The sequence below is a fragment of the Limulus polyphemus genome, unplaced genomic scaffold (genome assembly GCF_000517525.1).
Source record: "Limulus polyphemus unplaced genomic scaffold, Limulus_polyphemus-2.1.2 Scaffold462, whole genome shotgun sequence".
Taxonomy (NCBI): Eukaryota; Metazoa; Arthropoda; class Merostomata; order Xiphosura; family Limulidae; genus Limulus; species Limulus polyphemus.
In genome coordinates this window covers 478,253-492,350 of record NW_013666072.1, presented here as the reverse complement: position 1 = coordinate 492,350, position 14,098 = coordinate 478,253, and the positions used below count along the sequence as shown (strand labels likewise).

At 34.6% G+C, this 14,098-nt stretch overlaps 1 protein-coding gene across 1 annotated transcript in view; it reads left to right on the top strand.

Annotated features, from left to right (window-relative positions):
- The first annotated feature begins 3,574 nt into the window (after window positions 1-3,574).
- Window positions 3,575-14,098, top strand: part of LOC111085550 — a 98,283-nt gene continuing 87,759 nt past the window's right edge. The window contains exon 1 of the mRNA XM_022384646.1: window positions 3,575-3,723. Within this exon, the coding sequence (XP_022240354.1) occupies window positions 3,643-3,723 (81 nt within the window). The 5' untranslated portion in view covers window positions 3,575-3,642. The remainder of the gene's footprint in view (window positions 3,724-14,098) is intronic.

Genomic DNA, 14,098 nt, shown 5'->3' with positions numbered 1-14,098 from the left:
GGCGCGTCGCGTTGGTTGTATTTATAGCTCTGTGGAAGCGTTCTGGAAATTTCAGTCTTACGTAACAATACTAGTTAAAGCGTTTACGTATACACATATATTGTTGATTCTTACTCTCGAGAATTTTCTTCAACTTTGGAGAATAAGCGGGAGTTTCGCAGTATAAGCTATGTATATTTCTAAATATAAATTTAATTTAAACAAACGTTGATATTAAAATAAATACATAACAAATTCGTTACAATGTGACTCTCCTGGAGGGGAAGCTATAATGAACACTATGATGACTAGAATTGTTCATAGAAAAGAAGGTTGTAAATATGTACGAACCTTACAAAAATGGTTAATAAATAGCTCTAAAGTTTGCATTTTCTTATCTCTCATAAGCAACATATAAATAAAACGCTAAATTTCTTACTTTGGCAAGGTGTCGTTTTTTGACATCGCCCCTCTGACACGGCGATTTCGCTAAGATTTCCGTTTAGCACCCCAGGAAATATTGTTGGTATAGAGTCTGATTTTACTTTAATTCTAGCACCATTGTATCTCATTTCTGACATTTTTTTATGGGATCACTGTCAAACATGTTCTCTCAAAATGTTCAGAGAAAACTTGACTGTGTTTCCTTATACTTGATAACACCTCAAGTGCAATATAGATCTCACAAAAGTCTCTGTTGTATTCTTGTCTTTGACTTGGCAATATGAAGTCCATAGAAAACCGTTGAATTTGATCTTCATCAAGAACACGCTGGTTTGAACACGAACTCTGCCATAGTTTGTTAGGTTTTATTAAACAGATCCCTAAGGGAAATGTCACACTCAATGGGCACCTGTTCTTTAAATAACCTATCTTGAGTATTAAGTTCAAAAACAAACAAATAAGTATTACCTTACACTAACAAGAAATAAAGTTTCTTTCATTATTATATTCAGATGGAGAATTATAAACTTTTCACACAAGGTGAGCTTAATGATTTGGTGAGAGATTTGGGCCTTCCAAAAGATTCTTCAGAGATTTTGGGGTCCAGACTTCGGACTAAGAACTTACTTTCTCCAGGGACATCATTTTACTGGTACAGAAATCACGAAAAAGGGTTTATACAGTACTTTTCACACGAAAGTTCACGTGAAGAACACTACCTTCTTGTACACACTGGAGTAACGAACCTAAATCAGATGCAATAGTATCTAAAGCCAACAAGGTACCCATAACTTCTTGTACACACTGGAGTAACGAACCTAAATCAGATGCAATAGTAGCTAAAGCCAACAAGGCTACCTCCAACTTTTTGTACACGTTGAAGTAACGAACCTAAATCAGATGCAATAGTAGCTAAAGCCAACAAGGTACCTCCAACTTTTTGTACACGTTGAAGTAACGAACCTAAATCAGATGCAATAGTATCTAAAGCCAACAAGGTACCCATAACTTCTTGTACACACTGGAGTAACGAACCTAAATTAGATGCAATAGTATCTAAAGCCAACAAGGCACCTCTAACTTCTTGTACACGTTGAAGTAACGAACCTAAATTAGATGCAATAGTATCTAAAGCCAACAAGGTACCTCTAACTTCTTGTACACGTTGAAGTAACGAACCTAAATCAGATGCAATAGTATCTAAAGCCAACAAGGCACCTCTAACTTCTTGTACACGTTGAAGTAACGAACCTAAATCACATGCAATAATATCTAAAGCCAACAGGGCACCTTATTCTAATCACAGTGATTATTTATTGTTTAAAAAGCATGAAAGTTAATTAAGCACGATTAGGTTAAATTTAAGTTAATCCAAGGCTCAACTTCTCGTGAAAAAATAAACAAACAAATACAGGCGTTTAGAAAGAAACAGAATTGTATTTCCCTTACGCCAACAATGTTTGGCTATAGTAAACAAACAACCTTGGTAAAGTACAGGTGTGGTATTATGAATATAACTGCGCCCAGCTGCGTTAAGCACGTCAGTTGTATGAAAAGACTATCCATTCGGTCGTTAAGACAAACAAAAATATCACAGGGTGCTAGATCAAGACTATATGCGGGATGAGGAAGGAATGTATTAGAAGTTTTCAGCTGCATAACTGCATGACGAGCATATGAAAGCCTTGCACTAGTGTGTCATAAAAAAATCAGCTTCCATTTTAATGTCAGGACGAAAAGATAAATGGCCTGCTAGTAAAGAGTATGAAAACTTGACTTTCCCTCCTTCGTTAAAGAACTTGATTATAGCATATTGCTTAAAATCAATGTCACTTGTAGTTGTCATGTCAGATTTCTGTTGCACGTTATCTGTTGAGGAAACACATAATATATGATGTCGTTAACAGCAGATTGATACTGATATATTAACAGGATCTTTAGCTGACCGTAGTATGATAACTTTCACCCTATGGGAAACAAATTCCTTTTTTTTTGTTTCTTAACACCTACAGTATATTAAGTACATACCTGTGATTCCAGTTCATTTAAAAATTGTATTATTAAACTACCTTACCGGAAACTAAATTTATTGAGTAAAAGTACTGTTTTTAAATCAGGCCTCGTATACGCAAGTGAGATACTACTCATTCTTATAGCAGGATTGGAATTTATTCCATTTTTTATTACTCTTTCTACTAAAAGTGTAACTCAGTAAACTCATCACTACAGGCCGTTGTATGCTCTACTTGTAACCAAACAAAATGCTCTTCTAGTTGTTTTAGTGTGAAAGTTGTAACTTCTCTTCCTTGAAGCAGATCAACAAACACGACAAAGTATTCACGTTTTCTGCTTTGATGTAATGTTCTTGCTATTGCTAAACAATTATCACAAATTATTTAGCTAAACACAAATTATATTATCACAAATTATTTAGCTTCACTTCTCGTGCTGATGAATTAGAATAACTTAAACTGGTACACCAACGAGCATCAAACGATCTCTGAATTTCATTCATATTTGTGAAGGTGAATTTTAACCAACTGCAAAGGTACAACAGCAGAAAGATTATTTAGTAATTCATACCTATTGTTCTGTCTCGTGGTGCTCGTGTAACACGTGGAGAAGTCGCGTCAGTGGGTGACTTGAGTCATCATTTGGCGGCAGACTGATGTGATTATTTATAATCGGCGCCAGATCCTCAATTGCTCGGGGTACCTGGCCATGCTGCCTACCGTTTTACACGGGGAGACAGTAGACAACATTTCCGCTGACGACTAGTCGCCCAGGTAACTAGTTTATCAGGCTTTTTATTGATCTGAGTCTATACGAAGCGCTAGTAGCAGTTAGCTGGAGTTTTTGGCGTTCGTCGAGAACACAACGTGTTCACGTAAAGATCGTACAGACTTCCACCCGTTAAAATATCCAGATTCTACATTTTCAGGTACTCGTACATCGGACATCTCTTGTAGTTGTTTCCTTATAGTTTTGTCTAACTAGATGGGGCAAACTCAGAGATGTTAACTTATAGCAGTTTAAAATTCCAATAATCAGTCTTGGGTTTTATATTCGATAATGAAATCTTATTTAGAATTCTTAGTTAAGATCTCCTGTCCACACAAGTCTCTCCTATGTATTGTCTTTTCCAATTAAACCAACCTGACCTTATTTTCGATGCCAAACCACCCTCTTGACCTTTAGAAGACCTCCAGCCGTGTAGCAATGTGTTTCCTTTGTTCTCATCTCTGTTGCACGACCTTGAAACCTGACTCGTTCTGTTGGAGCACCTGGTCTTTGGCTCAGGTAAAGCCGCAGAAATGTATAGTTTATTCTTAACTAATAACAACAGTAGGACTAGACAGTTGTTTAATGTTTGCTAGTTTAAAACAATGAACTTTCTCTATAGACAATAAACGTTCTAGTATTTGTTCGCTTTGTAATAATAATCTTTATTTGTAGGTGACAATTTTATAGTGTTTATTTTAAAGTGGTAATTTGCATTTTAAGCTAATGCGTATTAATTTGTTGTTTAACAATAAAACAGAAATTAAATTCCAAGCTAACAAATTCACCACCAGAAGGCCTTTGAGAAGATGCCGTAAAAAAATGGAGGGTGCACCTAGTTTCGATTGAAAGTTTAAGATTCAAACTATGTTTGTGAAAAACGGAGCGTAAAACGCAGTTATGGAGCCATAATATCCAGAATAGATGTTAAAAACCACTGTCATCAGGTAAACCACAGGAAACAACGATCCTCGCAAGTTAAGGAATAATATTTGATACACATGTACAGACAGATTTAAAGCAAGCTTCTCCATAACGATATAAGCTACTGGCGACATCTTACAAATGAGTCCATGTATCAAACAAGCCAGTTTTAGAGAGTTCTATTGTCATTTTCAAGAAAAGGAAATGTTCCCGTCATTTCTCGGATTAATGAAGATGAACAATCCCTTCATCCTCAGGAAGAATAAAAGGAAATTATCCTTTATAGTAGCAGAAAAACGTGTTTTCCCTCATAATAGTGTGTTGGTATTAAACCTAATGTCTACTTAAAGACATCTATCATGAAAGAAGATTAAGTTAGATAGCAAAACGTCAAATCAGCTAAATTATGTTTTTTAACCAACACACACAGACTACATGAAATGAATACGGTATCTGATTCAGATTAACATGACACTGATCATTACTTACAAATACTTTATTTTTCAGCACAACCAGTGTTATTGATCCTATAGTAACCGGCAGTGTCTATTGTCTGTGTGGGAAAACCTTTCAATTTTCTAACCCGTAGTTACCACTACAGAAAGCTAAACGAAACGATTTTCGAAAAGATACGTTATAATTCAACATCAGTAAATTTTTTAAACGTGAATCACTGACATAAAAAAATCACCCTAAACAGTCAAATAAAAGACTGGTTTATTAACTGTGATGCAGATGTTTTAATATACCGTTTTCATGATTTAGTTGAGCTTGTTTTTATCAACAAAAATATTAAAACACGCAGTAACATATCAAAAGAAAGAGGCCATCTCTTTAAGCACGCTATAATAATGAAATAGCACTATTAATCATAAAAACACTAGCCTTAGTAAAATGGCGAAATATAAATTAAAATTACTATTTCAACAAAATGTACTTTGCTGGTAAAACGTATGGTACTATAAGAAAAAATAAAACAGAAGTTTATCATTGTGCCATTTAGGACTTATCTTGTTTTTGAACATTTCTGTTTGGCTATCGAATCTGGAATTTGAGGAGAATTAAAAGAAGTTCTCTCGAATCCCAACTTTCAGAACTGCTAGAAAGGGGCACTACCATGTGTTTGTTTGTTTTGAATTTCGTGCAAAGATACACGAGGGCTATCTGCGCTACCGGTCCTTAGAGGGAAGCCACGTAGTCATCACCACCCACCGCCAACTCTTGGGCTACTATTTTACTAACGAATAGTGGGATTGACTGTCACCTTATAACGCCCCCACGGCTGAAAGGGCGAGCATATTTGGTGGGATGGACTACCATGTGGAAATTAGCAAAACAGTAACAAAAATAATGAATGATTTTGAAATTTAAATATGGTAAAAACGAACAAATATGGGATATTTAAAATATTTGATGATTAACGAAAGAAAAGGAATAAAGATATGCGTTATAAGCATATTTCAAGTTAGTAGTTATAAAACACAATTAGAAAATATATTATCAGAAAATGCTTAAATTGAAACAAGATTCAACAAACGATTCACAGAAGGAAAATAAAATATACAGTTTGGTTATTGTTAAGCATAAAATTTCACAATGGGCTATCTGTGCTCTGCCTACCACAGGTATCGAAACTCAAAATTTAGCGTTGTATGTCTGCAGAATTACCGTTGATTCGCTGGTGCGGGAGGGGGGGCAAGAAATATGTTTTATTCAACACTTCTCTTTTTATTGCTAATCTACCCTGTTAGACCTACCTAGTACGGGCTCAGTTTTTAATACCTTTGCGTTTCTTGGTAAGTACATACCTATGCAATGAATTATTCGAACTGGGCCTGTTGCAGGGATCGAACCCCGATTTAAAGCGTCATAAACCCTCATAGTTACTACTGAGCCATCAGAGTAAATGTTATAGTAAAAACTTAATACATTACTCAGTATTCATAAGCTAATACATTTGGTGTTTTTATTGTTAATTACTTGAAGTACATCTCTAATTATTTCTATATAAACTATAATAGATTCAATAATTATAGGAAAAAACAAAACAAAAAAAGAAAAAAACTTGAGTTTCCTCAAACTTTATCATAATAATCAAGGTTTAGTCGTTTTCATAAAATAATCAGTCTTTTGTCATTCTTCTGTAATACCAGTGTATTGGTATTTTCAACTTGAAAGGTACCGCAACATGTGAGCTAAACGGACATGTCTGAGAACCCTAAGGTTTGTGTATAGCTGACCATAATTTTAAATAACTCAACAGAAAAGAAAAAAAAAGACATACACTCAGTAGCAACGCCTTCTCAAGGACTTATATCATTCTTCTTAAATACTTGATTTTTTATTATTATTACTCTAAAATACTCGACTTTTACAATCTTAAGATTATATCTTTTTAAGAATAAATCCTCAGAAGCACTTTTTGCATATGAAACTGGTTTCATTTTTGACTGAGAAAGCAAGCTAGCAAACCAAGAGGAAGGAAAGAAGATACAATATGTTATACAGATGTTGAGTACGTTATATTAAAACTATTTTTAAGCCTCACCAAATCGTTACAGTCCACGTCGCCACGTCCTGTCATGCTCTATCAGACGACCGTGCATCTTGACAGTAGACCTGCAGCGTAGTTTCCATTGCAAAAGTCCTAGGGTAACTCAGCCGTAAGTCTGTGAGTGCGTACGCCTAAAAATCGGATTTTGATATATGCTGTGGGTAGAGCACAGATAACTCATTGTGCAGCTATGTGCTCAACAACAAACAAGCAATTCATTGCATAAGGTTTCGTCATAAAGTTGCTACATCTAAAATACACCACTCGTCCTTGCGTGGGTTTTTATAATCTATATAGTGTACGAGTATGACGATTTACCAACTTCCATTTCAATAGTGCGACCGTTTAGAAATCTATAGGCACTGCGTCCGTCGACTTGACAGCTATGTCTTTCTATGGAATTACACTAATACCTGTTTCATTCTCCGGCTACTTGAGGTATGCAACTGTTGAATAGATAAGCCGGGGAAGTAGCTTGTGTACAAGTGAATTATGTAGCTTTTCCAGACAGAGGTCCTTCTTGATTATGTCTGGTTCTGTTGTCTGGGGGTACGTGAACAGCTTTTGCCATTGACCTCTATCTTCGTGGATTCTCACCTGTTACAAGATGCCACACCTTGCGTATCACTGATGAGGCACATGTTGCAGGTCTCTTTCTGGATGGTCCTGGTGCTCCAAGTTGATACGTATTCCTTTTTTCCCAATGATATTAAATACAAAAGGTATCACCGATCTGAACACATATTTATCATCTGAGTAAATGAATATTTTACATCAGAAAAGGCTGTTACTCATCCTTCCCAAAGGTAATCAATTTTCGGTGGCATCATATTATTCACAAAATGCCAAACAATGTCAAAATATAAATGTATTGCATGCCATTCATTCCACCGCTATTTTATATCGACTATGCCTTATACGTAATTTGCTAATTTGCGTATTCAAAAATCTTTCTAATAGAACTGACTTAACTTTCTGTATAAGTCTTAACATCTTATCAAGGACTGACTTCGTTGTCTTGGAATTTATAAGTTTAGATACAGACGTATTTTTCGTTAGAATTCTATGGCTTGAAAACCATCAAAAGTTATTATCAGTTTTATAAATTTTGCTTGAAACTTTCTACTTAGACACAAACTTGAAAGTAGTACCTGTGTATAATTGACATGACAACAAAGAATATGTTGTATTTCTTTTCTCTTAGGAATGCTTTACTGGAAAAAAAGAGGTAGGGAAGCTAACCTGTATTTTCTGCCGTAGGCAGTACGTAATATATTATATCATACGAAAGAGTTTTCGGTTGTTTCTTGTTAAGCAAAAAACTACACAATAGGCTATCTGCGCTGGGTTCACCGCGGGAAATAGAACCCCAGATTTTATCGTTATTAGCCTTCAATTTTGCCGCTGAACCACCGGGGGGGGGGGGGCTATACGAAACGGATTCGTGTTAAAAAATATTACCTCAATAAGAGTTCAATGATATTCATCTTAAATAGCCTTAGAAATAGAAAAGAAAAACGTACACTTGATTTCAAAAGCGACATGATATAGACGCCATACTCCAATGTTTTACAAAAATAAAAATACTGTATCAAATTTCTTTCGTTTTTAATCTAAGAGGCCAAGACTGTTAAACGTAGAAATCAAAGCACAATTAGTCCCCCAGTAGCATAGCGGTATATCTGGGGACTTACAACGCTAGAAACCGGGTTTCGATACCGTGGTGGACAGAGCACAGATAGCCCATTGTGTAGCTTTGTGCTTAATTACAAGCAAAAAAAGGCATAATTAAGAACAATAAATTCCATCATACACACAGTTTAATTTTTGATAATCTTAAACTTGAACAAATGATTTCATCACCAGATTAGAAACAGCTAGAGGGTAATAACATAATCGGTGAAGCATATTTTTGAAGTTCAGATGACTTTTAATGTTAAAAACTCGTTCTCTGATGTACAAATTGAGAGATTTTAGATACCATTATCGTCTTAAACCTCATCCTCTGATATCAAGATTGAAATGTTTTGGATGTCACTTCACTCTCAAATCTTCGTCTTCAAATTTTAACTTTTTGGATATAATCTCTCTCTTAAAATTTCGTCCTATGATATGCAGATTGAAACGTTTTGACACCACCTCCCTCTCAAAATCTCTTCCTCTGATGTGCAGATTTAGATATTTTGGATATCAATTATTCTTAAACCTTCGTCCTTTGATGTAAAGAGTGAAACGCTTTGAATGCTACCTCCCTATTAATATCCATTTTTCTGATGTGCAGACTGAAATGTTTTGAATACCCTCTTCTGCTTACAACTTCTTCTCCCTGATGCACGAAACTGGGGCGTTTTAAATATCACCTCTCTCTCTTAAAACTTCGTCTTCTCATTCTTAAAACATCATAGTGTGATGGAAACGTTTAGGATATCACGACCCTCTTAAAAAATCATCTTCTGAGGCGCAGATTGAAACCTTTTGAATGCTAACTCCCTCTTAAAACCTCGTCTTCTGACGTGTAAATTGAAACCTTTTGGGTATCATCTCCCTCTTAAAACCCCGTCCTTTGATGTGATCTTTCAATTGGTTAAGCCCTCTGAAATTAGCCCTTTGGTGTTTAAAACAAAAATAACTTACAAAATTAATTTTTTACTCCTAATCAGTTTTGATTGATGAGATTGTTTCTAAATCTGTGCTATTCTGGTTTCAAATCTATAGAAATTTACTTATTTTTATTAAAATGTAAATAAAATAAAATCTGACATTGTTCTCTAATTAATTATTATTATTATTATCATCTAATAGAGACACCATCTTTAAAGATATACATTCTCTTAGATTTGCTCATACCAGTAAAAAAAAAGAATACTTAATTTTAACCAGTCATAGCCGCTATTTTCAGAAAGAGTTGTTTAATATATTTGTAGAATGTCACTCCTTTTCACACATAATTAATCATATTAATTGGTTTCTCTCCGCATGTGAACTTTGGCGTGTCTTTCTAGATGATTATACGAACTATTGCGCATGCGTAAACATGAGATACATCTGCCAGTGCTTAGTGCAAAAAAACATCCTAAGCTCTCCGGAAAGCCAACAAACAGGGCTCTTAGTCTGTGTAATCCGATTTCTTGCGAAAATAAATCAGAGCTCTGATTGGATTTCTACTAGCAGACAAAGGAAGATACTTGTCCGGTCTTACCTTTTGCAAAATATACGAAATTGACTAAAATGCAAACTTGCATGTTTCTATTCTTTTTAATCTTTTTTTTTTTTGCTCGCTTTGCTTATATTTGTCTTCTCTTTCGTTGCAACTTATTACTACGTTCTATTTTTCCCAATAGGGTACAAATGCAAATATAAATAAGAATATAATAAAATAAATCAATGAAATACATTAGGATGATATTTACCACTCAGGTATCTCGTTCACGTGGATGACGAAAACGGCAGCGCGTGGCACGTACGCAGCACGCGATTCATACAGGTAAACCTTCAAAATTAAAAAGAACAAAACAAGCACGAAACATTATAGACAGACAGTCGGGAACCAATCGTAGCCGATGACTGAGTCAATGCTAGGTAAAAGCTAAAACACTGGTGCGTTTCCTAATTTATTAAAATCAATCAGTTTTTTTTATAGCAAACCTCACTCAAGCGTATGTACAGGTGACTCATTAAGGCTTTTAAACAGAGAGACATACAATTTTCGAATTATCTTTTTATTGGCCATCCTCGTGAGTCACACCTTTTCTGAAAGCTTTCAAGAGCTTATCATAGGAGTATTATTTTCAGTAGAATAGAATTCTTAGCATAAATTGATACATTTTGGATACCACCACATTCTTAAACCTGATCATCTGGGAGGGGAGGGGAATACATATATATATCTTACACTCTAGGTTGTTTTAGTTTTAAAACAAAAACAAAAAAGCAACAGCTTCTTATGCCAAAGGTTAAATGATGACCTGGTTACGATAAAAAATTTAAAGTGAAACGGTATGGATTCAGTAAAAGTGTTTCTGTTGCACGTGACAGTATCTTATTCAAAACGTTAATGGTTAAACTTGTGAGAAATATATAAAATTAATTTTCTGTTTAACAAATGCTCATAATATGTTGTTTGTTAGCTTAAAGATATTATAGGATTTTGACTTCCTGAACTTAAACAAGGCGATATGCTGTTTACTTGCTTACAGAGCCTTCTAGTGTAAAACCTGAAAAGTATAAGCTTGCTGTTTCTTCGGGGCAACTATCCTTCTATTAGATTTACCATTTAGGGCATATATATATATATATATATATATGTATATAGAAACATAAAATATTTGTACAAAGGTATGCTTGCAAATGCATACATCTCCAAAATATATATGTATGCTCAGATAATGCACATCAAACGTTTGGCACTAACTGTAGACGACGTTTGTAGTTTACTTTATCTCGTGCATCGTAATTAGCGAAGTTAAGTTTAAATCAAAATGGTCATGCTTCACCATGTCTGTTTTTTTATTGTCTTTTGAAAAATTAAATTTAAAAAGTACGTGTCACGTGTTCACTCCGGTTGCTGAAACCAGTATTAAAAAAAATTGAACAATTATATATCATTATGTTCTACAAAACAGAATTTCACTCAGAAATTGTATCCTAAATAACGCGTTTCTGCTAAGAACATTTACCTTATTATCATTATTATTTTATTACTTAAATGATAATGAATGAATATCTGAAACTGCAAAGAAACGTATCTGTTAACTACCTATCTTCTGTGCGATTGGCTGGCTATCTGTCTCTCTCCATCTATCTAGCTATATGTTTGTGTATCTGTTTGTTTCTCCGTTCACTTGCTGTCCATTTATCTGTATATCTATCTATGGCTGACTGGTTTAGTGTAATTTCCTTGTTTGGAGACTTAGAATCAGTAATAAAATTCTGAAGCATTAAACTTCGAAATTATAACTGATAGTGCAGTTCATACCAATTTTATATAGATTTAGCATCGCTAGAGAAGAGCATCTGGCCTAGTTCACAGTCGGGTGATTTACTTACAACACCAAGACAGTTTCCCTTTGTTCGCAATAAATCTCTGTAAGCAGAAAACATACAAGCAAATAAACAGAAAAAAACGATTCTTGCTATAAGATGTTTATTCCGGCGACTATACCTTCGTACGTTCTAAACCAAAGCTGTTTCATTGCAACTTTTCAAGCTTCGATTAAATGCAAGATAGGAAATCCTAGTTCATAAATATGGAGTTTGAAAATATCTCTAAAATTAACATACCTTTTTACGAGTTAATGCCTTCTTTCAGTTAGTTACAATAATCTGCCACCAGCAACTTGCTGAGGAACAAAGAATAGTGCTTTTAGAAAACACTGAAAATTGCGTTTGAAATAGAAGAGTTTAGTATAAGAAATGTCGATGAAGAAATTCTCAAGAATCATGAAATATATACTACGGAATTCATTAATTGGTTAACTGCATTTTTACTTTTGTATGTTTAGGTTTTTCTTTTCTTTCAAAACTTTTTTTCTTTACTTTAATCTTGTGATTATCCTTCACAAGAATATTTTGTTTTTCTACACCCATGATGTTTCTTAGGAAAAAATAAAACATAAAACCCAATGAACGAGAGTTTTTCTTTCAAAATAAACTATTACCTCTTATATTTTGATTATATTATTCCAGAAATTTTCGAAAGCTCGAGCTATTAAAAATTAGAAACAAACTGTGTATTCAATTAAGATTTTCGTTGCAAGGTGGCGCTGGAATGTCTAAGCTCGTCGCCAGCAAGCAACGGTTTTTTATGACTAACACTTTTGGGATAATCTTTGTATGTTTATCCATGTTATATATTACCCGGATTCTGAGAAACGTCACGTGCAACCTACCGAGCTACAACATTAGTTTGCAATATGATAAGTAACAGAGCGAGAAAAGTAGAGGATAGTTAAGAGATATTTGTTCAGAACTAGCCCTAAAGGTAGCGTATTTATACATACAAACGCGGTTCTTTATAATGTGGGTACAAACCGACAGCACCACCCATGACGCGTGGAAACTGGCTAGTATTCTGTTCTTCGACTCCCTAAGGTTTTTGACACAAATAACATGCAAGATCACACAGGAAGACCTAGTTTTGATATCGTACTCATGTTTTTATTCCATTAGCGTTAAGCCTAATTAACTGTTTTGATGTGGGCTGATTTGTTTTAAGAACCCCATTATGATCAACCCACAAGAGATATTCTCAGCTCATTAAAGAACATTATTGAATACGATAAAATATCATAACACATTATAACTAGATACTAAATTAATTCAGTTTGGAGGTCATACCTTAATAGTGAAAGACTATTTTAATATGAAGGTCATACTTGTTAATTCCTTGAGATTTTGTTGCCTATTACAGAAACGAATATAATGTTGTTGTTGTTTTGCCAAATGAGTCACTTGGAGAAAATATTTGTATAAATTGCTTAATGAATTTTAATGTCTTTATAGCTAAAGAAAATACGAACGAAGCTAAGAATATTAAGCATGTTTTGTGTTAGAAAGTTTCAATGGAGCATTTTCGGATATCAAATTTACCCCTGATATTACTTCAGTTGATGTTCTACGTACGTTACCAATACTGTGGGAGGGGGGAGGGGAGAAGGGGTAAATTAACAAAGCGGGAAGGTTTCTTCACAAACACGCGTATGTACAACTGAGTATTCATTTAGAATTTTCACAAAAAGCTACACAAGGGACTATCTGTGCATAGCCGTCAATAATTTTGATTTAATAAACCAAAGGGAAGATAACTAGTGCAACAGCATCCGACGCCAACTCTTGGGCTACTCTTATTTGGGCGAATAGTGAGATTTTACTGACGATCTTATAGCTAAAAGCTTTCGTGTGGCAACAAGTCACGAACCGTAAACCCTCAGATTCACAGTCCGAGCACGCTAATCTCGGTCACGCTCTGTCCTAACTTAGACTATTGCAAAATTTGTACTTTGAAACAGAACACACATTTAACGTCGCTTTTTTTTTTTCATGAGCATAAAATTTTTACTTATATAACAACTTTTTATTTTCATTTGAGAGGTGAGGCTTAATCGACTGAGAAAATGATATTTTTAATGGTTGAGTATAATAATGATGTTGTGAGAAAGAAAAACAGCACCTAATTCATGCACGATTATATTAAGCCTAAAATTACAAACTCCCAAAGTTTACAAAATTACATTCACCTGAACTATACGCTAACCACTTATTTCTAGTCTTATAAGTAATGTTTTTAAGGCTTGTATTTTTTAACGTATCGCACAAATAAACCCCTAATTTCTGCCTCAGCCATTATGGTTTATACTTATCCAACTTCCAATCCGAATATAAATAAGTCTTTCTAGTGGTGTCCCTAAACCGATTCAA